This window comes from Elephantulus edwardii, unplaced genomic scaffold (assembly GCF_000299155.1).
Source record: "Elephantulus edwardii isolate Elephantulus edwardi_28Jun2011 unplaced genomic scaffold, EleEdw1.0 scaffold00115, whole genome shotgun sequence".
NCBI lineage: Eukaryota > Metazoa > Chordata > Mammalia > Macroscelidea > Macroscelididae > Elephantulus > Elephantulus edwardii.
Genome location: NW_006399865.1, coordinates 1,867,491 through 1,893,412, shown reverse-complemented (window position 1 = coordinate 1,893,412; position 25,922 = coordinate 1,867,491). Strand labels below are relative to the sequence as shown.

At 46.4% G+C, this 25,922-nt stretch overlaps 1 protein-coding gene across 1 annotated transcript in view; it reads left to right on the top strand.

Annotated features, from left to right (window-relative positions):
• The first annotated feature begins 9,525 nt into the window (after positions 1-9,525).
• Positions 9,526-25,922, top strand: part of GPR143 (G protein-coupled receptor 143) — a 36,361-nt gene continuing 19,964 nt past the window's right edge. The window contains 4 exon segments of the mRNA XM_006892412.1: positions 9,526-9,553; positions 9,556-9,849; positions 12,670-12,779; positions 14,231-14,325. Of these exon segments, the coding sequence (XP_006892474.1) occupies positions 9,526-9,553; positions 9,556-9,849; positions 12,670-12,779; positions 14,231-14,325 (527 nt within the window).

Below are 25,922 nucleotides of genomic sequence, written 5' to 3'. Positions count from 1 at the left end.
TCTTAGTTGTCTAGTGTTGTTATTGATACTATGTACCATTGACTCAGAACTGACTCATAGCTGACCCTCTAGTGGCTTTCAGAGCCAGTAAATCACATGAAAAGAGATTGCCTATCTTTCTCACACAGAGCGGCTGTTGGATTAGAACTGCTTGCCTTTGGATTGGTAGTGCATCTCCTTGTCATTAGGCCACCAGAGTTATAACAGAGATAGATAGCACAAGTAGATGGCTTTTTTTTTAAAGTAGGTGGCTTTTAAAAACATAAATTTATTCTCTCACACTTTAGGAAGCTAAAAGTCCAAATTCGGGGTTCCAGTTCTAGAGGAAGGCCATCTCTCATTTCTCTCTCTCTCTCTCTGTCTGTCTCTCTCTCTCTCTCTCAGAGGAATGTGTCTGTTTCCCTCAGCATCTGTAGGGCAGGTGTTCCTTAGAGATCTCCATGTGCCCTGGCTTTCCTCATTCACTTGGGGACTCAAGTACAAAAAAGATGCACTCTACTCCCGGCAATTCTTTCTTGATGGTAGTGAGGCCACCCCCTCTCAGCTCAGTTTCCTCTCCTTTTATCTCTAGTGATATAAAAAGTACTATAGGCCACGCTCTAGAGAAACTCCCCTTACATCTACTTAAGGCTGGGATAGGATTAAGGAGGGCTGCATTCCACTCATAATCTTCCTACAACTATTTGGTTTATCATATCATGGGGGATCATGACATAGCTTTCACATTATATCATAAACTCTCTCAACTCACTGCTGATAAGTCAGAACTTACTCATAGCTGACCTTCCAGTAGGTTTTCAGAGAGTGTAAATCACACGGGAGGAGACTGCCCATCTTTCTCCCGTGGAGCCGCCAGTGGATTTGAACCAATTGACTTTGTGTTAGCAGAACTTTGTGCCCATTATTTTACCAGAGTTCTCTATCATGTCATTGCATGCACATATTTTGCTGTTGTTGTTAGATGCCATTAAGTCGAGTATGACTCATACTAACCCTATGAACAAAAGATCTGAACTCTGACCTATGCTGTGCCATCTTCAACGTCTCTGAGAAACTGGAGCCCATTGCAACAGTCACTAGGACAATCTGTCTCACTGAGGATCTTCTTCTCTTTCACTGACCTTCCATCTTTCCAAACATGATGTCCCTCTTCAAGGAATAGCCTCTCCCTGCAACATGTCCAAAGTATGTCAGACAAAGCTTCATAATCCTTGCCTCTAAGGAGCAGCCTGGTTTAACCCTCTCTAGGACAAACGTGTTTGTTCTCTTAGCAGTCCATGGTATGTTCAATAAATAGTCCAACACCACAGCTCAAAGGCAATAATTCTCCTTCTATCATCCCTAGTCATTGTCCAGCTCTCTGATGCATAACAAGTGCTTGCAAAGACCATGGCCTGTATCACCGTGCACCTTAGTCTCCAGAGTGACATCGTTGCTCTTCAGTACTTTGGAGAGGTTCCTAACATCAGACTTTCCCATTACAATACTTCTTTTAATTTCCTGACTGCTGGTGTCAAGAGTGTTGATTGCGGAGCCAAGCAAACTAAAGCTGTTAACAATCTCAATCTCTTCACCATCTATCATGATGCTGCCAGTTGGCCCAGTTGTGAGAATCTTTGTTTTCTTGATATTGAGCTTCAATCCATATAGAAGTGCTTCAGGTCCACCTCAGTTTCAGCAAGGGTTGTGTCATCTGCATAATGCAGATTGTTGATAAGTGTTCTGCCAATCCTGATGCCACATTTCTCCTCATAGAGCCCAGCCTCTTGGATAATCTGCTCTGCACGTAGACTGAAAAGTCATGGAGATAGGACACATCCCTGGTGTACACCCTTTCCGATTTTGAACCATGCAGTGTTTCCTTGCTCTGTTCTAATGACTGCCTCCTGGTCCAAGTATAGTTTTCACATCAGCACAATCAAATGTTCTGGGATTTCCATTCTTCTCTGAAGTAGCCACAGTTTTTTATGATCTATGTATGTTGTTGTTGATTGTGGTCAAGTTGAGCACAACTCATAGCGACCCTATGAATGAAAGGCCTGAAACCTTTCTATAACTATTGACATTTATCAAAGTTCATAAGAGTTTCCCGAGACATGGAGTGGATGCCACTCTTGCTTCCATATATATAGGTTTATATATATATATATGTTGTTATTTTCCATTGAGTTAACTACAAACTATAGTGACCCTATCCTCTGAAACCTACCCTATCCTAAGCCAATCTCATTGTCTCTGACACACATCATTACCTCAGTTACCGTGTCAATCCATCTCCTCCAGGGTCTCTCTTGCATGATCCCTCTACCCTTCCAAGCATGATCTTCTTCTCTAAGGACTGGTCTCGCCTGGCATCATGCCCAGAGTATATCATATGGAGCTTCAAAATGTTTGCCTCCAAGAAGCAACTTGGTTTCACCCTCTGTGGGACAAATCTGTTTGTTCTCTTGGTGGTCCATGGAATGCTGAATGTTTTTCTGTAGCACCACAACTCAAAGGCACTGATTCTTCTGTCATCCTTAGTTATTGTCTAGCTCTCTGATTCACAGCAAGTAATTGCAAAGACCATGGCCTGGATCAGGCACACCTTAGTCTCTAGACTGACACTGTTGCCCTTCAGCACTCTAGTGAGGTCCCTGACACCACATTTTTCCCAATGAAATTTGTCTTTTGATTTCCTGACTGTGAATGTTGAGGTTTTATATTTGTTGTTGCTGTGTGCCATTGAGTCAGAGCTGATCCTCCAGCAGGTTTTCCAAGGCAGTTAATCACATGGAAGGAGACTGCCCATCCTTCTCCCACAGAGCAGCTAGTGGATTCAGTCTGTATGTCTTTGGGATTGAAGTGCAGCTTCTTACCACTAGGCTACCAGAGCTCCGTGTGTGTGTGTATGTGTGTGTATTTCGTGAGCGCTAGGGTGGAATGTTGATTCGCTAATGGAAGTAAGGAGAAATGGATTGCCTCCGGAAACTCTATGAACAGTGCTCGGATCTTTTGTTCATAAGGTCGCTATGAGTTGTTTATGGCTCAACAGCACCTAACAACAATAACAACGACAACATAGAGAGAGCTACGTTGTCCTAGAGGACAGAAAGTTATGCTACCAAGCTCAAGGTGGGCGATTTTAATCTGTGGCCCTCAGGCCTGGTTTAAATTGGTTTTTTGTCAGACATTCTTCTATGTGGTATAGCACTGGTCTGTGCATTGCTGTACAGAGGTAACTCATGGTTGCTGTGATGCCAAACACTGTGACACTGATGTGCCAAATGTGAGAATAGTTACGCATGGTGGACAGTGTTTGGTGGAGCTTCCCAATTAAAACAAGCTTGGATGCAGGAGTGTCATCCACTTCCAAAATGGCTTGTCTCCAGAAACTCTAAGAACAGTGCTCAGGTCTTTCATTCATAGGGTCGCTATGAGTTGTCTATGACTTACCAACAACAATAACAATATAGGTGTGAGAGAGAAAGATTTCAAATTGCAAGAAAATGGCTCATGCGCTTGTAGAGACAAGTCACAGGTCTGTAGGCAGACCTTAAGAGAGAGGTGTTGAAAAGGTAGAGTCCAAGTCATCAGCAGGCAAGCAGGGTCTCAGATTGCTGGCTTCAGAAACTGACACCCCTGAGGTAGGGTAATGCAAGTATAGTGTTGGCCTTGCCAACTGAAAGTAAACTGCTTCTGATCGTCCTCCAAAATTAATGGAGAAAAAGGCATTGGCCAGATCAATAGCTGCATACCAGCTATCAGGTTGTTGTTGTTGTTGTTATGTACCGTCGAGTCGCCTGCGACTCATAGCGACCCTATGTACAACAGCCCTAAACTCCGCTCTGTCCTGTGCCAATCGCACTGTCTCTGACACTCCCATCCCAATTATCCCAGTCACTGAATCAATCCACCTCAAGAGGGCCTTTGGAGACACCATCTGGTTAAGCTTACAATAATCAACTATCATTCTTCAAGATCCATCTGCATTCTGCACAAGACAAACAGTCAAGTTAAATGGGGATATGGTCGGAATCACCACCCTTACATCCTTTAATTCTTTGATAGTGGTACTACCCTCTGCAATTACTCCCAGAATTCAATATTGCTTTGGATTTATTGTTTTCCCAGATAAAGGCAATTTTAATGGTGTCCACTTAGCTTTTCCCATCATAATAGCCCGTATTGCACATGTCAGAGATCTAAAAGGAGAGTGCTGCCAGTTACTATGCATTCTGGAACTGAGAAAACCAATGAGATGGGTCCAGTGATTCACTGGATCCACTGTAAGCCTGACAAGCTAAAACTCCATAAATAGCCTGACCTCCATATGCCCCTGTTCTGACCAGTGGGCAAAAGTGACTTTTTTAGTATCCCGAATTAGTGTCCATTGAGAGTTGGTATCTAGTAATCCTCAAAATGTCTGGTTATTCCCTTTCCCCTAGAGAACAAATCATTCCAGTAAAAGGCCATAGATCTCTTTGGGACAGGCTGGGAGAAAGATGAGCAGTATCAATTTTTTACAGTACTGGGGTTCTTCCTCAAAAGGATTCAGTTTCCCCTACCTTCAAGGGGTTGTGAGTCTGTGAACTGAGAATTGGCTGTAGTCTGAAAATTGATTGAATAACTGTGATTCTGTTCAGGTAGGTCAAGTTAGACTGCTATCCATCTGGCCTTCAATTCTTTCTCTTAAATCACTCACTCACTCATCATCACTGAGTTGGAGCCAGCTCATAGCTGAGTTTCCAGAGGCCATAAATCCCACAGGAGATCATCCATCTTTCCCCCTCAGAGCCATGGTCGATTTATACCAGCAGCCTTTAGGTTAGCATCACAACTTCCTATTGACTATGCCACCAGATTGTTATTCGGCTATTATTCATAGAGACCCTATGAATAACAGATCTGAACCTTGCCCTGTCCTGTATCACCATTGGAGCAAACAAGTGTTTAGTAGTTTTCTCTTCAATGCCATTCCATCCATGACTAAGTAGCCAACACCATAAATTCATATGAGTCACACTACTGTTTTGAATACTGCTTTGACTCTACTTTCTATCATGGTAATCTTGTTCACCTTACCTTGATTAATTCAGTACAGTCACTTGGCACCTAACAGTATGGGATCCAATCGACCTCATTGCAGGTAGATGTCTTAATTAGGTTAAGACACTCAATGTCAAATCTGGCTTACCTAAAATGACAATCATGGTTGTTTTCAAGGATGCTGGAGCTCCTGTTACAAGTTTGTTCCTCACCATTGTTTTAAGTGGTGTGTTCTCTGGGCATTCCATCTGCGGATCTATGGGTCTAACCTTGTAGATTGACTCTAACATGCCTATTTCCCTAAGCCTTTGGATACTTTCCTCTACAAGGTGCCAAGAAAGATCTGATACCTGAACTTGACTTAATGTTGGCCACAACATATGTGATCCTTTCTTAACCTCTCAAGCTGAAACATTGAATGAAGAATCTATATTTAATAGTATCAAATCAGTAAATTCAGATTGATTTAATGTTATGTCCTTGTACCATTATTCCACACCCTTAATAGCCATTCCCACACATATTATTCAGGTTTCTGTTTGTTGTTGTTAGGTGTTGTTGAGTGTGATTCATAGTGATCTTATGAACAACAGATCTAAACCTATCCTGTGACATCCTCATCATCTTTGACACACTTGAGCCTATTGCTGCAGTCAACTGTGTCAATTTATTTCATTGAAGCTCTTCCTCTCTTTCACTGGCCCTCTACCTTTCCAAGCATGATGTCCCTCTCCAAGGAATAGCCTCTTCTAGCAACATGCCCAGAGTATTTGAGATGAAGCCTCCAAGGAACATTCTGGCTGCATTTTTCCCAAGACATATGTTTATTCTTTTGGCAGTTCATGGGATATTTAGTACTCTTCTCTGACACCACAGCTCAAAAGCCTCAATTTTTTTCCTCTCATCCTTGTTCATTGTCCAACTCTTAGATGCATAGCAAATAATTGAAAAGATAGTACTAGAAAATGGAGTTCTTTTGGAGTGGAGAGTATCTCTTCCTGGGTCACAATTTGCACTCTACCTCTTGGGATGCACAGGGGTTTAATGCTAGTTATGGATCTAGAAGCAAAATAGGTGGTGGAGATGGCTCTTGGGACGATTCAATAATGTCTTTTAAGGTATCTACTTCAGGCAATGCCCCAGGTTGTGACACTGGGAAATCAGACATCTCATCAGATGGAAGTAGAAGGACTGGTTCAACAGGACTTAGAGGCTCAATGTCCCTAATTTCCTGATTGTCTCTCCATAGTCCCCATCTCAATCCTCAGGGTCTCATTTCTTCCTAGTCAATACCTTCACTTTAACCTTAGACACCATTTTGGGTTGGCAATTTAGTTGGTATTGTAATTCAGCTACTCTTACAATAAGATTTTGAGTTTGGTTTTGAACAATGTCAACTCTGTTGCTCCAACACACAAAGCTTCCTTTCAAGACCCAACTGAAAACTTTAAAGTCATTTATGAGAAGCTTGAGCTGTGAATTAGAAGCACTAAGATCATTTCTTTCTTTCAACACTATGTCTAACATGAATCGGACTAACCATCTACTTTCCTTAAATCTCTCTGCCTTACAAAAGTGTAGAAAAATGCTAAACACATGATTACCCAGAGCCTCACTTCTCACTACTACTTAGTCTATTGGTGGTGATATTTTGGATATATTACAACCTCAGGTCATGGATTGGAAAAAGAAAAAAAAAATCTCCCAAATACATTGTCACTGAATTGAAATGGAAGCTGTCCCTTCAGTGGGTTTTCTGTGGCTATATTTAGAACTGGAGATTGCCTATCTTTCTTACTGTGATGACAGAGCTCAAGATACAACCTTCATGGCTGGTCCAGGAACCTGCATTCATAATGATTCCCTCCTCTTAGGTAATTCTGGTGCCAGAGCCCCTTGCAAGGCTCAGGTTACCTTTTAGCATTTGGGGTCAGCTGGAGTTCTTCCAAACCCACGCCTACAAGTTTGCATGGTGGAGTGTGGCGTGGCATGAGATCAGTTATCCAAACCCTGGAGCATTAGTGAAAATTAAAAACAAACAAACAAACAAACAAACCCCAAGCCAAACGAATTTTCCAGAGTCCATCCTGACTCACGATGACCCAAATGTGTCAGTGTAGAACTGTATTTGATGGCTGAATTTTCAGAAGTAAATTGCCAGGTCTTTCTTTGGAGGCACCTCTGGGTTAGCTGTTACAGGTTTTCAAAATGCTAGCTTTCCCACACACACTCCCATAACCACTGCTAAGTGAGACTAGTGTTATTATATTTTGGAGGAACATCCTTCTAATTTGTACATCACTCTTTGTCAATTTGCTATACTGAGATAATCTGGGTTTGCTGTGATGCTGAACCTTGTGCCATTGGGGTGTCAAATGCCATAATGGTTTCCCAATCTGGACATTGCTTGGCTGAGCTCCCAACTGTAAAACAGGTTTAGAAGCTGGAGTGGCATCCACTTCCTAAACCACATGCCTGTGGATACTCTATGAACTTGGAGAAACGACGATAGTTATAGAAAGACATTTTGTTCATGGAGTCACTATGAGTCATGTTCAACTCAATGGCAATCAACAGTGGCAGCAACAACAAGAACAACTCCTATCAAGGCAGCTACAGTGTGACCAAGCTGCGTTTATGGACACCTCAGACCTGTATTATTTGGAAGTCTGGCTTTGCCCCCTGCCAGGCTCTCAGAGAATCTATTCTACCTCTGCCTTCCATGGGGGGAGTGGTTACAACTGGAAGCTCAGCTCTGCAGTCTGGAGAACAAGAAGGAACATGCGCTGAGCCAGACCTGGACTTGACTTAAAATTGTAAAGCAAGCATTAGAAATGCAAAGACACTGCTGGCATGGGACTGCATTGAAGTATTCACATTTAAGGGAGCTTTAAGTGGCTTACTGGGAAGGAATTGCACTGCCAGTGCAGAGGTGGGCTGTTCAAATCCACCAGCTGCTCCACGTGAGAAGGATGGACAACCTTCTCCCGTGCAATTTACTGCCTCTGAAAACCAGCTGAGCTATAGGTTAGTTTTGACTCAATGATACAGAACACCAACAACATTCACATTTAAGTGTTCAGTAAGAAAACAGTGTTAAAGTCTTAGCTTTCGTTGAGTGAAAAAAAAGCAAACCCCCCAAAAAAACACTTTAAAGATGATTTACTGGATGAAGAGGCCAATGAGGGTCTAAAGAGTCACCTAGGTGGCTGAACTAAGTGAAAAGGTGTCAGCGTGAACCCACCCAGAGGTGCCGTGGGAGAAAGGCCTGGCGCTCTTCCTCTGAAAAGCCACGGCCTCAAAAAGCCTGTGAAGCACAGTTCTACTCTGTACACACGAGGCCACCAGGAGTCAGAAGTGACTCACTGGCAGCTAAGAACAGCAGCTGTATTGATGATGATGAATGTGATAGACCTTGGATTCTCCTCCTTCTGAAAAGAAGGGTTTACTTGATAAAACCATGATCTAGACGGAACTTTTTTATACTCAACCTTGACTAACTTTATTTTTCTTTTTAACTTCACACAATATGTTCGTTGTTATCATTAGCACGGAAGTAATTTCAAAACCTTTCTGTGTTTTGTTGAATCCAACAAGGATTTTAATGTGCAAAAAATTCTACAGGAAAAACAAAGCAGTTGGAAAATACTCGCGTTATCTTTTTTTGCACAACTTTTTTTTCCTTAAGCAGTTATTCGTGAAAGCTAAACTAGAATGTCAAAAAACCGTAACCCTGTATTGTTGCTGTTCAGTAAAAATACAACAAACGCAAAATGTGTATGCTTGCATGTGCACTCACCCCGTCCCCCTCACTTCTTTACGAGTTAGCCTAACGGTTCATTCGTTATCTGAACAGGAAAATCGTGGGCTCAGTCACACTGGCAGCTCCTGCGCCATTCCCACAACCCTTGCTAAATTTGAACTAATTGTTTCAGCTGCCATGTCAATCCATCTTATGGAAGGTTCTTCTCTTTCTTATTTACTTTGTAAACATTACAGCCTAGAAAACCTTGTGGGCAGTTTCCACAGTCACATGAAGTCACCCACCCGCCATGAGTCCATTCATTCCAGGATGCCAAACATTTTAGCACCAGTTCTCTGCACAGGACAGATTTTTGATTCCTGAAAGGCATCGAAATTATGGATGTCAACTGGCGTAGGAATGACATGTCACCTCTAGCGTGTTCTGTTAGTGAGACCAGTGGACAGGAGATGGCAGGTTTGGGACCGCAGCTCTCCAAGAACGAAATTACAAAGGCGAGCTTAGTTTACAGTGGCAAGCAGGAGGCCCTGACCTCTCTGTCTTGCATTCTGTGCAGGACTCCCCAAGCCCCTCGTCCCCCAAGCCTCCTGCTCTTCCTGCTCCTGGATGAATGAAGCAGCACTCCCCTCTTCAGGCTCCAGCCCCCTTTGTAGCCAGGGGCAGAGGGCGGGGGTTCTTGGAGAGGCCGACCACGCGGCACAGTGGCACATGATGCCTTCCCCACCGGCCAGCACATGACCCAGGCCGCCCTGCGAGGCCCTGCAGACCCGAGCCACAGCGCCGCATCCCTCAGCGGCCCATGGCCTCCCCGCGCCTGGCCACTTTCTGCTGCCCCACGCGGGACGCAGCCACGCAGCTGATGCTGACCTTCCAGCCGCGGGCCTTCCATGCGCTCTGCCTGGGCAGCGGCGCTCTGAGCCTGGGGCTGGGCCTCCTGCAGCTGCTCTCTGTGCGCCAACCTGCGCGCCCCGCCGCCCCGGAGCCCGAGCCCACCGCCCCGCGGGTCTCTGCCCGCATCCTGCGCGCGGTGGCCGCCTGCGACCTGCTCGGCTGCCTAGGTAAGGGTGTGGTCCCACAGGGTGCCTAGGCGAGGGCGTGGACCCGCAGGGCGCCTGGGCGAGGGCGCGCAGGGTGCCTGGGTGAGGGCGCGGATCCGCAGGGCGCCTGGGCGAGGGCGCGGACCCGCTGGGAGCCTGGGCCAAGGCGCGGACCCGCTGGGCGCCTGGGCGAGGGCGCACAGGGTGCCTGGTGAGGGCGTGGATCCGCAGGGTGCCTGGGTGAGGGCGCGGATCCGCAGGGTGCCTGGGCGAAGGTCCACAGGGTGCCTGGTGAGGGCATGGATCCGCAGGGTGCCTGGGTGAGAGCGCGGACCCACAGGGTGCCTGGGCGAGGGCGTGTGGTCCACTGGGTGGGATATGCTGAGAAGCATGAAATAGGAAAGCTTGTCTCCCTCAAAGCAGTCTTGTCGTTGTGTGCCATGGAGTAGGAGCCAACCCAAAACTGACCCTCCAGCGGATTTTCAGAGACGTTAATCTCAGGAAGATTGCTCTTTGTTCTCCCATGGAGCAGCTGGTGGATTCGAGCCTCATGCCTTTGAGATTGCAGCGCAGTTCCTCATAAGAGTCCTAGAGGAGTGCAAACAGTTCTGTGTTTGGTTGCTAAACCAAAGACTGGTTCTTTGAACCCATCCAGAGGTGCCTCTGAAGAAAGGCCTGGCGATCAACTTCTGAAAGGTCAGTCTTGATCACTCTCTGAGACATGCGGGGTAGCCATGTGTCAGAACTGGTTGGACAGCACCCAAACAAGGTGGAGGGCCCTTGTCCAGCTCATGGGAGAATGACGTCAGGTGAGAATGACAGAGCTCTGTGCTGGTGATGCAGGCGTTAGCAGCATTGACTTCAACAGCACTGGGCTACTAACAGAAAGACCAAAGTTTGAATCCACCAGCCATTCAAGGGAGAAAGATGAAGCAGTTGGCCTCAGCCTTGGCAATCCTATGGGGCAGCGCTAGTCTGTGGAACAGAGTTTCGGCGTTGGACAGGACTTTACAGCAGAGCATGGGAACCAAAGAAAAGCATCTTTTTCTTCAGCAGTGGCTAGCTGAGTCCGTCTCAACTGAATGTTACCTGACCCACAGTCACGGTGGGGACTGTGTCAGGCTAGGCAGCGTTCCATCCCACTGGTCATCAGGATTCAGGGCCAGCGTGATGATCGCTATGCACACCCACTGCCTTGTCTGTAGAAAACGGTAATCCATACCGTGAGGCTGTGCACTGTCTTGGGGAAGAGTTTGATTTTGGGGTCTGATAATAGCAAAAATTGCCAAACAATGCGTAGCAAAAAAGAACTATGAGGACTCAGTTTGGGACCATCTTAAATGTATTTTCTTAGAAAGTGAGAGAACTATATTTTTAACCTCAGCCTCTTACTTTTAGAAAAAGCCTTTTGTGTGAACGTGCGTGTGCATTTGAAGAATAATCAATATGCAAATAAAAGACAAAACTTGGAAATACAGATGGTTACTCACACTGACTCCTTAACACCAAATAAACAAGCAAATTACAGAGAAGCTTTGTGGCCAAAGGTAGTTTGAAAATAAATTGAAGTGCCTGGAATTACTTTGCCAGCATAATAGGTAGGTCTTCCCTGAATAACAAAATATCTTCTCTCTCTCTCTCCACATTGCATGTGTATTTCTGCCAATCTGCTGATCCACCTATCTACCATCTGTGCTTAACAAAGCAACAAGCCAGCTTCGGAGTTCATCTTAGTTATCTAGTCCTGCTTCAACAGAAATACCACAGCAAATGGCTTTAAACCACAAGAAAACCAAACCCCAACCCAAACGAAACCCAAACGCCTGCTGCTGTAAATCAGTCCCAACTTCTGGCGGCCTGTAGGGCAGAGCAGGACCGCCCCAGAATTCTGTAAGGTGTTCTGTAAGGTGTTCCGGAAGCTGGCTGCTGCATCTTCGTCCTTCCGAGTGAATGCTGGGATAGAACTCTTGACATTTCAACCGCTGAGTAGCTAAGCAAGGAGCCATGGTGGTGCAGTGGTTACATGTTTGACTGCTAACCGAAAGCTGGCCAGTGAGAACTGAGCCGCTTTTCCACTGGAGGAAGAAGCAGCAGTTGGCTTCTGTAGACTCAAAGACCCTGGGGGCCTCTATAGAGCCCCTAAGAGTCAGGATGGCCTCCCAGCCCAACCGCAGCGAGCTCTTAACTACCACCAGGGCTTCTTCGGCGGCCTGTAGCCCAAAGGAGACCGATTTCCCACCGTTTAGGAGGCTAGAAGCATGAACTCAGGGTGCAGGCTCTAGGAGGAGGCTTTCTGAATTTTGCTTCTTGGCTCCCTGGTGACATCCTTGTCGCGTGGCGTCTCCCCCACCCCCACCACTTCCCTGCCAACTCTGCTGTCTACTCCACTTGCCTGATTGCTTCTTTAATCAGCTCTTTTTATATCTCCAAAAAGATTTCTTTTTTATGTCAAAAAATTATACAAAGATTGGTAGTGGCAAGAAGCTGCAAGGCAATCCCGAAGGCACGCAGTTCGAGGCCACCAGCTGCTCTGCGGGAGAAGAATGGGCAATCTCCTCCCCTGTTATTAACTGCCTCTGAAAACCCACTGGAGAATCAGCTATGGGTCGGTTCTGATTCGACGGTACACAACAACACAACAACATATATATGTAAAGATTTTTATATCTCCAGAAAGATACACTTAGGTACTAATAGGGCCTTAACATAAGAAAGCAAGCCCCTTCCCAAATGGGATTAAGAACACAGGTAGGGGGTTAGGTTTTACAACAGTATTGGGCCTGGGCTGGGTCGGGGGCACAATTCAATCCACCCTCTCTGTCTCCTCTAACTCTCCTGCAGGTATTGTGGTCCGCTCTGCGGTGTGGTTAGGCCTCCCAGATTTTGTTGACGGCATCTCTGAGGTGAATGGAACAGACATTTGGCCTACTGCTTTCTGCGTGGGGAGTGCGGTACGTGCCTCCCCCTTCTTCCATCCCTTGTGCCCAGGTTCTCAAGCTTGGCCCTCAGCTGCATGTCCTGTGAGCTTGTCAGAGATGCTAATTCCCAGCCCCTCCCCCACTCTCGCCGCCACAGACCTCCTCACCAGAAAGTGGTGAGGTCTGCTTTCCGAGTTTTAACAAGCCCTCCAGGGCATTCCATGCACTTCAGATTGAGGACTAGCTGGTAACTGGAAGGTCAGCTGTTCAAATCTACCTGCAGCTCCACAGAGAAAGATGTTGTGGGCTTTTTCTGTTCAGATGAAACTCACTGCCTCCTTGATTTGGAGTCAAAGGGATCCCATCCCACAGGATAGGGCGGAACTGCCTTCGCACTTGCCATCTTCCATCCTGCATATCTTTCCAGATGCAGAATGACACATCTTTCTCCTGTGGACCTGCTGGTTGGTTCAAATGGCAGTTAGCTCCTTAGTGCTCTAACCACAGAACCACCAAGGCTCCTCTAAAAAGATTATAGCCTCTGAAACCCTATGGGAGCAGTTCTCCACTGACCTTCAGGGCCTCCAGGACTTGAAATTGAATCAGTGGTACAAATGGTTCACGCAGTTGACTGCTAATTGAAAAGCTGAAGGTTAGAGTCCACCAAATGTGCCTTGGAAGAAAGGCCTGGCAATCTATTTCCAAAACTCAGTGAGAAAACCGAATGGCACACAGCTTTACTCTGACACACTTGTGAGTGCTGCAACTCAGAGGTGGACTGGATGGCAACTCATTTGTTTACCTACTATGTACCCTTGGGCCCACATACTTATAGACCCTTAAGTAGAGCCTCATTCGAAACCAGTTGGATTGAAATAAAAATGAAAGTTCTTGTTACACTGATGATATTTTACTTACGGAAATACTTTAGCCAGCCTGTTTGGTGCGTGATGGACTATCTGAAAGTGCCCTCCACAAAGCCCTCTGCCCTCCTGTCCCCGCACTGCCTGCCCTCTTTCTAATCGCAGCAGCCCGAGAAAACATCTGCCTCTGCCCACAATAGCAGGCTTAGCGATCTCGTGCTGCTTCTGGGCCTCGCAGCCCTTGCCTTCTCCTCTCTTGATCTTTCCTGTCCACACTCTTAGCTCAGAGGGAAAGTGCCACTACTTCAAAGAGCTGCCTCCTGGCCAGTAGTTTAAGCTGCATGCCTAGGAGCTGATATTTCTAACGGGCACAGAAGCGTAGAAGATGAGGGCTCAGTCCGTTTGGGGATGGGGGGACACACACAGTGAGAGCCCCCGGCCCTCCAGTCCCTAGCTCCCAGCCTCTGGTTTCAAAGCTGGGTGCACAAACATCCCAGTGCTTTCAAGAACTGCCTGCCTGATGTCACCGGAAGCTGGGCTCCTCCCGCTCATTTCTCCGCTGCACTGCGAAGCTGGTGCCTGTTTGCAGAATCCTTGACGCCAGGTTCTTCCCGTTTGCAGATGTGGATCCAGCTGTTGTACAGTGCCTGCTTCTGGTGGCTGTTTTGCTATGCAGTCGACGCCTATCTGGTGATACGGAGATCAGCTGGACTGAGGTATGCGCCCAGAAAAGCCGGGCCCTCATGTTATTTCATCAGAAGGGTTTAGTGATTCCAGCAAGCATTCCAAAGTATTTTACAACACTGCTAATTAGAATCTGTTCACTGGCTCCTGCACTTAGGAACAGATAAAACCAGTTACCATCAAATTGAGTTCAACCTCCACATGTGTCGAGGCAGAGCTGCACTCCATGAAGTTTCCAGTGGTGTATTTTTATAAAGTAGACCGCAAGACCTTTCTTCTGAGTTACCTCTAGGTAGAGTCCGACCTCCCACCTCCCTGCTGGTTTGCACCACCCAGTCACCACCACCACCATCACCACCAACTCATTGCTGTGGAGTCAGAATTGAGTCCTAGCTGACCCTCCAGTGAGTTTTCAGAGGCTGTAAATCACACTGGAGAAGACTGCCTATCTTTCTTTTGTGGAGCACCTAGTGGATTCAAACCATGTACCTTTGTATTGGCAGTACAACTCCATGCCCACTAGACCATCAGAGTTCAAGGCTCCTGAAAACTAGTTGCTGTCAAGGTGACTGATCATGGTGACACAATTTGTGTCACGGCAGCGCTGTGCTCTGTAGCTTTCAGTCAATGTTCTTTTTCAGAAATAAATCACCAGGCCTTTTTTCTAAAGTACCCCTGGGTGGACTCAAACCTTCAAACTTTCAGTTAGCAGCCAAATACTATCTGTACCACCAGAGACTCATAGGAACATATAAAGCAGCAGATTTGACAAAAGGCTAGAGGCAGATTCAAAATATGGAGGATTTTTAAACTTTACAAAGAATTGAATAAAGGAAATATTTGCAACTTGACAAACACTAAATGTATCCCTAGGTGACTACGAACAATTTTCTAGATCTGTGTTAACACTGGATGCCAACAGGCAATTGAGGAGGGCAGATGCAGGCAGTGGCTAGAGCACGCCGGGGTGAGGTAGCACAGTGGTTAGTGCCTGGGGCCCAGAGTCCAGTTGAACTGACACACTGTGTACATGTCACGAGACAAGTAATCAAACTTCTCTGGGCCTCTCTTTTCTTAGCTGCCAAATGGCAGAACAGCAGTAGTCATGCTAGTGAGTGACTGTGAAGCATTGCCTTTGTTGGTAGGTGCCGTCCAGTTACGTATGACTTATAACAACCCCACGTATAACAGATCTGAACCCTGTCCTATCCATTGCCATCCTTGTCACCCCTGACACACTTGAGCCTATAGCTGCCATCACGATATCAACCTATCTCGCTAAGGGTCTTCCTGTCCTTTGCTGACCCTTCTCCTTTCCGCATGGTCAAAACCTCAAATTCATTGCTACGAGTCAAAACTGACTCATAGCTAACCCTCTAGCAGCTTTTTTGAAGGCTGTAAATCACATGGAAGATGAGTCATTGTTGTCCCTTAGGGCTGTCGGTAGATTCAAACTGCCAGAAAGGTTCAGCTTATTATGGGTTAGCAGATTAGCAGTACAACTTCCTCATAAGCCTGCTGTTGTTATTGTGTGATTCCTGGCGACCCTATGAACAGCAGCTCTGAACCTTGGCCTATCCATATGCCTGATGTTTTGTCGTGTGCACTTGAGTCAGGACTGACCCAATAGCTGACCCTTGAGAGGGTTTTCAGACGCAGTAAATCACACTGGAGGAGATCACTCATTCTTCTCGCACAGAGCTCTGGTAGATTAGAACTGTGTGCTTTGGGAATGACATTGCAGCTTCTTACCTTTAAGCCCAGAGCTCCCCTATAGGCCTGGTAATAACTGGAAATTGACAGGAGATTACCTGGTCAGGAGAGTGCCAGACCAGATCTCAAAGAGTGTGGGGCTGACCAGGAGAAGCTGGGGCAGGTCAAGGCAAGTGTGAGACCTCCAGGGTCTGGACTAGGGGTCATACCTTCTGCCCCCAAGGTTGTACTCCTATGAGACACTCCCTCTCATGGCGTTAGCTCTTTCTTTCTCTCTCCGTTTTTCAGCAGTTTGGCCAAGTTCAGTCAATGTGAACACATCACCATTTTAAAGCATTTCTCTTGCACCAGAGAGCGGACTAGACATCATCTAACAACAATAGCAATCATGTCAAAAAGGCCCAGTGCTCATTAGCAGGAGCAGCAAGAGCTGAAGCACCAGGTTGCTTGCTGGCCTGAAGGTTCAAATCTCCCCAGCAGCTCCATGGGAGAAAGACTTGGCAGTCTACTTCTGTAAAGATTTACAGCCTTGGAAACCCCAGGGGCGTGTCTGCTCTGTCCTCCTGGTCCGGCAGGAGTCTGGATGGGCTTGCAGGGTGTGTAACTCACTATTGAAAATAATTACTAGCAATCACTCCCCATTTCCCCATTCCTTGAGCTCCCAGCCACCACTGACTTAGAGGCACTAAACCCCACCACCTTGTTTTATTGTACTTTGCAGACAGGGAGGTTTATGCTTTACAAATTGAAGTTTTATGGCAGTGCTGCTTCTAGCAAGTGTGTGGTGCCATTTTCCTAACTGTGTGTACTCTCTCCCTGTCTCTGTGCCACAGTTGGGCAATTTTCATAATAGTTCAAGTTTTGTCATCACGCTGTTGCACCCCTGATAGACCAGTATTAGCACGACTTCATGGTATCTTGGGAAACCACAACGCTAGCTACTTTGCTTGATGGCCAGGGAATTTTTCCCAGCGGTGGCTGGGATTTATGTTTTCACTTTCGTGAACAGTGCTGCTGCAAATATTTTTGTACATGTACTTTGAGTCTCTTCTGACATCCATTTCGGTTTTCTCTTTCTCCTCTGTTTTTGCTTTCTTCATGAACGATTTCTTTGATATCATCCCACAACTTATCTGGTCTTCTATCTTTGGTGCTCAATGCCTCAAACCTATTCTTAGGATGATCATGTAAATGTTCATTAAAATTAATAAAAAATTTATAATAAAAAAGATGATCATGAAATTCTGATGGAATTGATTCAATATCATATTTTAGTTCCTGTGGACTTATTTTAACTTTTTTGCCTCAATTTGAACTTGTATATGAGTAATTGATGATCTGACCCACAGTCTGCCCTGGGCCTAGTTTTGACTGCTGATATTGAGCTTCTGCAATGATTTCTTCCACAAATGTAGTCAGTCTGATTCCTACGCGGCCCACTGGGTGAAATCCATGTGTAAAGTTGCCTTTTGTGTCTATTAGATAAAGTATTTGCAATGAACAAATCACTATAAATACAAAATTCAATCATTCTATTTCCAGCCTCATTTCTACCACTAAGCCCATATTTTCCAACTACTGTTCCTTCTTTGTTGTTTCCTACTTTTGCATTCTAGTCACCCAATTACTATGAAATCATTTAATTGTCATTAAATGCAGCCTTCAGTATACATTGTGTCTTAATATCAAGAAAACAAAAATTGTTACCATTGGACCAATAGACAGTATCATGATGGATGGGGAGGCGATTGAAACTGTCAACAACTTCATCTTGCTTGGATCCACAATTAACACCCTTGGTACAAGCAGTTAAGAAATGAGACAAATTGCACTGGGAAAATCTGCTGTTAGGGACCTTTCCAAATTATTGAGGAGTAGTGATGTCATTTTGAGGACTAAGGTGCATCTGATTCAGGCCATCATCTTTCCTATTACTAACTATGCATCCAAGACTTGGACAGTGAATAAGGATGACAGAAAAAGAATTGATACCTTTGGGCTGTGGTGTTGGAGAAGAGCACTGAAATCCCATGGACCACGAAGAGAAAAAACAGATATGTCTTAGAGAGAGTGCAGCTGGAGAGCTCTTTGGAGGCAAGAATGATTTGGACATATTGCTAGGAGGTGTTATTCCTTGGAGAGGGACATGATGTCGGGACGGATGGAGGGTCAGCGAAGGAGAGGAAGACCCTCAACCAGGTGGATTGACACAGTGATGGCTGCAGTGGGCTCTTGTGTTGGAAGTGTGAGGATGGCGCAGGACAGGACTGGGTTCAGATCTTCTGTTCATAGGGTCGCTATGAGTCATACTCAACTCGATGGCACCTAACAACAACAACGTTGAGTACCTATTTTCAGTTCCTTTGAACACATACTCACACCCAAACTCACTACTGTCAAGTCGGCTCCACCTCATTGGCTGCCCGTCCTTCGGATGTTTGAGGCTGTCTTTGCAGAGGTCTGTCTCTCTTTTCTCTGAGGAGTAGCTAGCAAATTGAAACTGCTGATCCGACAGTTAGCAGCCCAAAACATTGTGCCGCCAAGGCTCATTTAGGGCATATCCTTAAGAGTAGACTTTCTGGGACATCTGAATATTTTAAGGACCCACCATACTTTCTAAAGTGGCTGAAACATTTTGGAATATATGAGGGTTCCAGTTTGGCCACGGTTTTGCTGACACAGCTTTTACTGCTGCTTTTTTTTTATTTTATTTTTTTTTTAAATCTAACTATTCCTTGGGGATGAAGCGGTATCTCGTCGCGGTTCTGATTTGCATTTCCTTGATGACTAATGAGGGGGCTTTGGTGGCCTAGTGGTAAGAAGATGCCCTGCAATTCCAAAGGCACGTGGTTCGAATTCACTAGCTGCTCCGCAGGAGAAGGATGGGTAGTCTCCTCCCGTGTGATTTACTGCCTCTGAAAACCTACAGGAGGAGGGAGGGCGGCCAGCTGTTGGTCGGTTCCGACTCAACACCACACAGCAATGACTAAATGACATTGAGCATCATTTCCATGTGCTTGTGATCAATTGTGTCTCTTCTCTGGATTGTTAATTTAAAGAAAACTATTTTCTTTTTTGTTTTTGAGACTATACATGGCAGAATATATACCAATCCAACATTTTCTACAAGAACAATAAGTGACATTGATTATGATCTTCAAATTGTGCAAATATTCCCGCTGTCCTTTTCCTAATCATTCCTTCTCCAAGAACATAAAGTTGTTGCCCCACAGCCTGCTGTTGTTCATCTAGTTCTGGTTAAGAGTTCTTTCAGAGAGCACAGTGCTCCACCATTGCCCATGCTTTATTTAGTTCTTTTGGTGTTGGTATGACTGAATTGGACTAGTCTTTTTTTCTAGATAAGAATCCCCTGCTGTTGAGCTGATTCTGACTCATAGCAATTCTATAGAGCAGAGAACTGCCCCGTGGGAAGCATCAGAGAAGTAGGCTGTCACGTCTTCCTTTTTCGGAATGGCCGTTGGGTCTGGATGACTGACCTTTTGCTTAACAGTCGAGAGCTTTGACTAATGTTTTCCCAGGGCTCCTCATATCCTACCTACAACTCCCTTATCAGATAAGTGGTTTCCAAATAGTTTTCCTCGTTCCTTGGGTTATCTTTTCACTTCTTGATCATGGCCTTTGAAGCACAAAAGGTTAAAAGTTTGATGAGGTTCAGTTTATCCTTTTTTCTTTTCTTTTCTTTTCTTGCTCATACTTTGGGGGCATAACTTAGCATCTGTTCGTGCCAAATCTAAGGTTGTGAAGATTTATTTGTAAATCTTTTCTGAAGAGTTATAGTTTTAACACTTACTTTTAGGTATACGATTTTTTGGGGGGTTAGTTTTCGTGTACTCTGTAAGAAAGGTGCTCAGTCTCCTCCTTTTGCGTGTGGATAGCCAGTTGTCCTAGCACCATTTGCTAAATGAAGTAATTTAGAAAACCAATATAGATGATATTGAAAGGCTACAGGCTATGTTGACAATCTTAGCAGAACTTTGTTTTCAAATTGTAAACATGCGCTATGAACAGTATAGCAGCATTAACCTCATTCTCTCTGACCTCAAATGCAGTATATATATTATGAACTGGCTCTCTACTTTTATACCTTGGTTTCCAGGCTCTTTTGTATCTGTTGTTTTTGTTACTTTGACATCTAGTCTCTTCTGATTCATTGAGACTCAGTTACAACAAAGCAAAACACTGCCCAGCCCTGCTCCAACCTCACACCGTAGCTATATTCGAGCCATTATTGCACCACAGTATCAATCTATCTCACTGAGGGTCTTCCTCTCTTCCAGAAGGGCTCTCTACTTACCAAGATAACATGTCCAAAGCACGCGACCCAAAGTCTCACCATTAATGCTTTCAGGAAGCATCCTGATCACACTGCATCCAAACCAGAATTGTTCATTCTTCTGTCCATGATACAATCAAGATTCTTCACCAACTCCATAACTCACAGCTTCAGTTCTTCCTTGGTCTTCCTTATTTACTATCTAGCTTTCATACACCTATGTGATTGAAAATATTATTTGGGTCAGGTGCAAAGTGATAGCTTTGATTTTTATATGTATCTGTAGTGACCTACTTGGCTGTAGAAGTTCTCTGGGGAAGAAAGCCAGAGACAATGCCAACAGACCAGACACATCAGAAAGGATTCATTTTGGCCACACAGGCTGGTGGTGTTAGGTGCCACCAGGCTGATTCTGTGTCCTGTTAACCCTCTGTGACTGAGTGGAGCGGCCCCATAGGGTTTCCTAGATGATACTTTTTATAGGAGCAGATTGCCAGATCTTTTCTCCCTGGGAGAAAAAATCTAGATGATATTTAAGCTTTTAAACATGCTGTCAATCTTACTCAATTCTTTACCCAATACTTGCAGACATGAGCTATGTAAAGTGTGTCATCATTAACTTTGGTCTCTGTGGCTTAAACCACCAACTTTTTGGTTAGTAACCAAATATTTAACCATGACCACCAGGACTCCTTGACGCAAACAAAATGAGGATCTATTCCTCTTTCATATAGAGGAAATCCAGAGATAGGAAGCCAGGGTTTTAATGATGGACACCAGGGACCCAAGCTCCTTCTCTCTTTTTGCTTTATCACCTTATTATGTAACTGCCATCCTGAAGGAGTCATGGTCCAATACAGCTGCTGAAGCTCCAGCCATCACACTTGCATTCCAGGCAGCAGAAAAGAGGAGGCAAAGTGTAACACAAATATGGCTGATTTTCCTTTTGAGTCAGTTCCCTTTAAGTCACTTCCCTGGGAGTTTCACAAATAATTTCACTTACATGTTATCAGCCAGAACTTAGTTTCATGGCCACACTTAGTTAGCTGCAGGGGAGGCCAGGAAATAGAATCTGATAGCCCAGAATGCTGTTGTTCTTCAGGATCTTAGTCATCGTTACATTGAGGGAAAAAGAGAAGAATGACTTTGGGAAGGTGACCAGCAGTTTGAAAGGGCTTTTTTTGTGTCCCTGTCTGATGGCTTCCTTGGCCACTGTTGAGAGGGTAGAGGCAGATACACACCCAGAGGTCTCATGGCTCACCAGCATGGAGATCAGAGAGCCCTGGAACACCAGGAAGAAGTTGGGAGAAGATTAATCCCCCACCTGCTGCCCTAGGTGGCTCCTTTGTCTTCATTCGCATGGGTGGGCGGACCTGAGGTCTGAGGGGCAAGAAGCCCCCCGTAGCACCCAGGAGATCCATCAGGACTTCAGGGTTCCTCAGGAGCTCAGACCAAGTCCTGCAGGACGCTGGGTGCAGAGTGTGATGGGAAGAATGTGGTTTCTGAGGAGGTGCCTACACACAGAACCTGAACTCCCAGGATGCAAACCCCTGAAAACTCTCCAGAGCTAGCACAGGACCCCCACTTCAGAATGACTGTTGGCAAAGGAGAGGGAAGCAGGCAGAGGCCACTGGTGGCCGTGGAAGCCTAGTGTCACTTTGCAGAATGTGCAAGGCTGACCTCGTGCTAGCATTTGAGGTCTCCAGGGGACTAGGGTGGCCCCAGTAGAGCTGAGAGTGTGACTTCATAGGGTCCTGATGCTGTCATTGTCTCTGATTCATAGCAACCTCCACGTTAAGAGAAGGAAAGAACCCTGGTCCCCCTTGTTGGGCTGAGGCCATTATGGAGGCCGTTGTGTCAGTCCATATCACCGAGGGTTCCCTTCTTTTTCATTGACCCTCCACTTTACCAAGCATGATGTTTCTTCTAAAAGAGCCCTTTTGTTTTCTGAGGACATCTCTGAGGAGTTTGCACATGACTTAAAACCCCCAAAAAGAGCTCTGGCAGTGTAGTGCAATGTGTGTCAGGCTGCTAATCAAAAAGTCAGCAGTTCAAGTCCACCAGCTGCTTTGTGGGAAGAAGATGGACAGTCTCCTCCTGTAAATCTGTGCCGCCCTAGAAACCCTACAGGGGGTCGCCACGTGTGGGTTTGGTTTATTAACCTAAAGGTTACCAGGCCCAACATCTCAAAGTGCCATGGAAGAAAGGCCTGGTAATCCACTTACATAAAAATTCTAGAACAACAAAACCCATTTGCTTTCAGGTTGATTCCAGCCCATGGCATCCCTCTAGGACGGAGTAGAATGACCATATACAGTCTCCAGGGCCATAAATCTTTCCCGAAGCAGACTGCCACATCTTCCCTGCCTCGCAGTGACTGGTGGGTTCGAACTGCCTGCCGAGCCCTTTAACCACTGTGCAACTGGAACTTCGCCCTAAAGATAACAGTTCAGAGACCCCCATGGGACAGTTCTGCTTTGTAACACGTGGAATCATCTCAAGCTTGGTGTCTGGTGGGCTTCTTTTCTTTCTTTTGGGAGGTCTGGGAAGGGCTGGTTGTGATGTGGGACTGAGGCTGAGGCTGGGGGGCCACATGGGCCCAGGGTCCAGGCAAGCCTGGATCCAGCTCCTCAAGCCTCTTGAGACCCGCCAGGACTCCGCTGTTTTCTTTGGCACTGGGGAGATTTGTCTTTTCTTCCTGCTCTGGAGAAGTGTCATTAAGAGAGAGTTAAAGTTAAAATGTAAACCGCTGCTCTGGTGCTGGGAGGGGGATGGATAATGCTTGAAAATGTAATGGAGGGTGGCTAGGATTTGCAGAAGGCCCAGAATCAAAGTTGCTCCTTCCTCTAGGACCCTGAGAATGCTGGGGAAAGGGTTTGGGGGGCACTTCGTGCCTTACAGCTGCCCAGGCCAAGGGATGAGCGATTTTGTCCCCTCGCCAGCCACTCAGAGCCGCACGAGTGGGTTTCAGACCGGACCCATGATGAACGCAGTGCTCCCCACCCCCCCGGGCAGCCTGGCACACGGCCCACCTGGACTTCATGTGGCTGTCTGGGCACAGGCAAGCCCCCCCCCACCCCAGGCCTCAGCAGCTCCAGCCCCTGCCAGCTTCGCCATTGCAGCTTTCCCTGCAGCACCCCCAGCTCTTGGAGGAGGGAGAGAGGGACAGTCCCTTGGCAGGAACTGTTCTGTACCTTGTTGCCATCCCCCACCCCAAACGCTGGCCACCAGGCTGACCTTGCTAAGGTACACCTGCCCCCACCTGCCCCCAAACCCAGGGAGAGCAGCCAAGCACCGCCTGCCTCGTGGGAGGCAAATATGTCCTCGATGGCCTCCGGGGAAGCTGGCTCCTCCACCCACCTCACCCTCGGCTGCACTCTCCACTTTTCCCCTTTGTCTCTACTCCCAGGAACCACGCCCTTTCCACCCCAGCCCTCAGGCTGCCTAGTGGCCTCAGAGCTGGAAGCCCCAGCGCCTGGGCCCACCATGCTAGCCAGTGTGCCCCAGGGAGCCCCTAGCCTGAATCACATCACACAGAGCTGGGAAACGAGCGTGGAGGTTGGCAGATGACCCTGTGTACATTTGGTCTCGGGTCTTCCTGGCCCGTGTGGAAGGCCCAACACCTTGGACCCTTTGTGTGGGCTTAGAAGGAATGTCAGGGGGATGGACACAGGGTGGCCAGAACAACAGGACCATTGCTCACGTGAGTCGCACAGACAGCTCCAGGCTGGTCAGTGGGTACGTCACAATTGTCACACGTGGACGTGGGGTGCATGGCAACATGTGAATAGAAATGACAAGGTTACGTGTCAAGAAAAGGTGCAGGGCACCCAGGAATAATAGTGCAAGGTCACACAAGTACAGAGAGCGTAGGATGCCTTTAGGAAGGAGTAGGCGTAGAGCACCTTGCTGACCGTGTGTCCTGTCCTTGTGAAGGGCTTTCCCTTGGGGGACATGAGCTGGGGGGACCCCATACACTGACAGCTTTCCATCAGGAAACAAGACTTGCCTCAAGGTTGGCTGCAAGCCAGCTGTGCTCACCTGTGCGATAGGGACGAGAGAACTCAGAGCTGCAAAACCCCCTGCCCCATCCTCTCAGCCAACACCCCATAAACTGGGGAGACACGAGCAAGCATCATCTGAGGTGGTTCCTCTCAGATTGTTTGCTTAGAAGCTATACATTTTATCTGATTGAAACATTTTTTTAAACAATGAAAATAGCCCACTAGTGGGTTCTTTTCAGACCTAGAATAAAACTGAAGTGGAAGGATTGATCATGAGGAATACTTCTCGGATAATCATGACAATAAGAGAAATAAGAACATATGCTATTCAAAATAGTAGAGTCAAAAAATAAGAGTGGGCGTGAGATAAGTTAGCAATGTAAAAGAAGACAAGCAAAGAGAGCATATAATAGCATATGTTGTGAGGAGAGACCGGCCCTTGGAGAGGGACATCATGCTTGGTAGGGTGAAGGGACAGCACAGGAGGGGGAGGCCCTCTATGAGGTGGATTGGTTCAGTGACTGGGGTAATCGGGATGGGAGTATCAGAGACAGTGCGATTGGCACAGGACAGAGCGGAGTTTAGGGCTGTTGTACATAGGGTCGCTATGAGTCGCCAGCGACTCGACGGCACATAACAACAATAACACAATAGACGGGGCAGGGGGAGAGCCTAAAATAAGATGATAGAAATAGATCCACAGATGAAAGTAACTAGTGAAATCTGTGAGAGGCAGATCTGCCTCATTCATCCAGCAAGTCAGAAGTTGTCTGCCTTTTGACAGGATGCAGCTAAACGCTCTCCTATCGCTCTCTATTAGGGGAAAATGGTCAAGTTTTCCTTCTTTGACAGGTTTCTGCCTTACATCAGCTCAGGTGAAAACGGGTTTTACTGTACAACCAATGGAAAGGTGGAATATTATTGGATCACTTTGTTGTTAGGTGGATGCTGTCAAGTCAACTGCAACTCACAGGGACCCTGTGAACAGCAGATCTGAACCTTGCCCTCCCCTGCCACATCCTCACGGCCAGTGACATGGATCCCAACAGGCTCCAGCCCATTAGTACCAGCACCGTGTCAGTCCATCTCATGAGGGGCCAGCTCTGTGGTATTTACAGGAAATAAGAGTTTGAAAATAAAAACAGAAATAAAGAGAATCTATACAGATGGTCTGGTTCCTCCTCCAAGTGACCACTGCTCCCCACGAGGCCCTTGCTCTGACCCTTCTCCTCTGCTGCCTTCCTGCTGCTCAGCTGCCCCAGCTCAGAGCTTCCCACATCCAAGTGCAAGTCCAAGGGCAGGCCATGGGCACTTTCTGGCTTGCTCTGGTCTGAGAACCTGTTCCTCAAAATGTCCACTGGTCAGTCCCTCAAGTAACTCAGCCTGGGGTCGTATGTCAGCTGCTCAGAGTGCTGGCCATCATCATCCGGCAGAAGGAGCATTTAATGGCTGCAGCAATGGGCTCTACTACACCAACGATTCTGAAGGTGGCACAGGACTGGGTGACATTTCCTTTTGTTGTGCGTGGGGTCGCCTGTACACTTTTTTTTTTCAAGTTATAGTAAACTCTATTAGGGAATGATACCCTAACTGTTATAAATAGACTGGGAAATAAAGC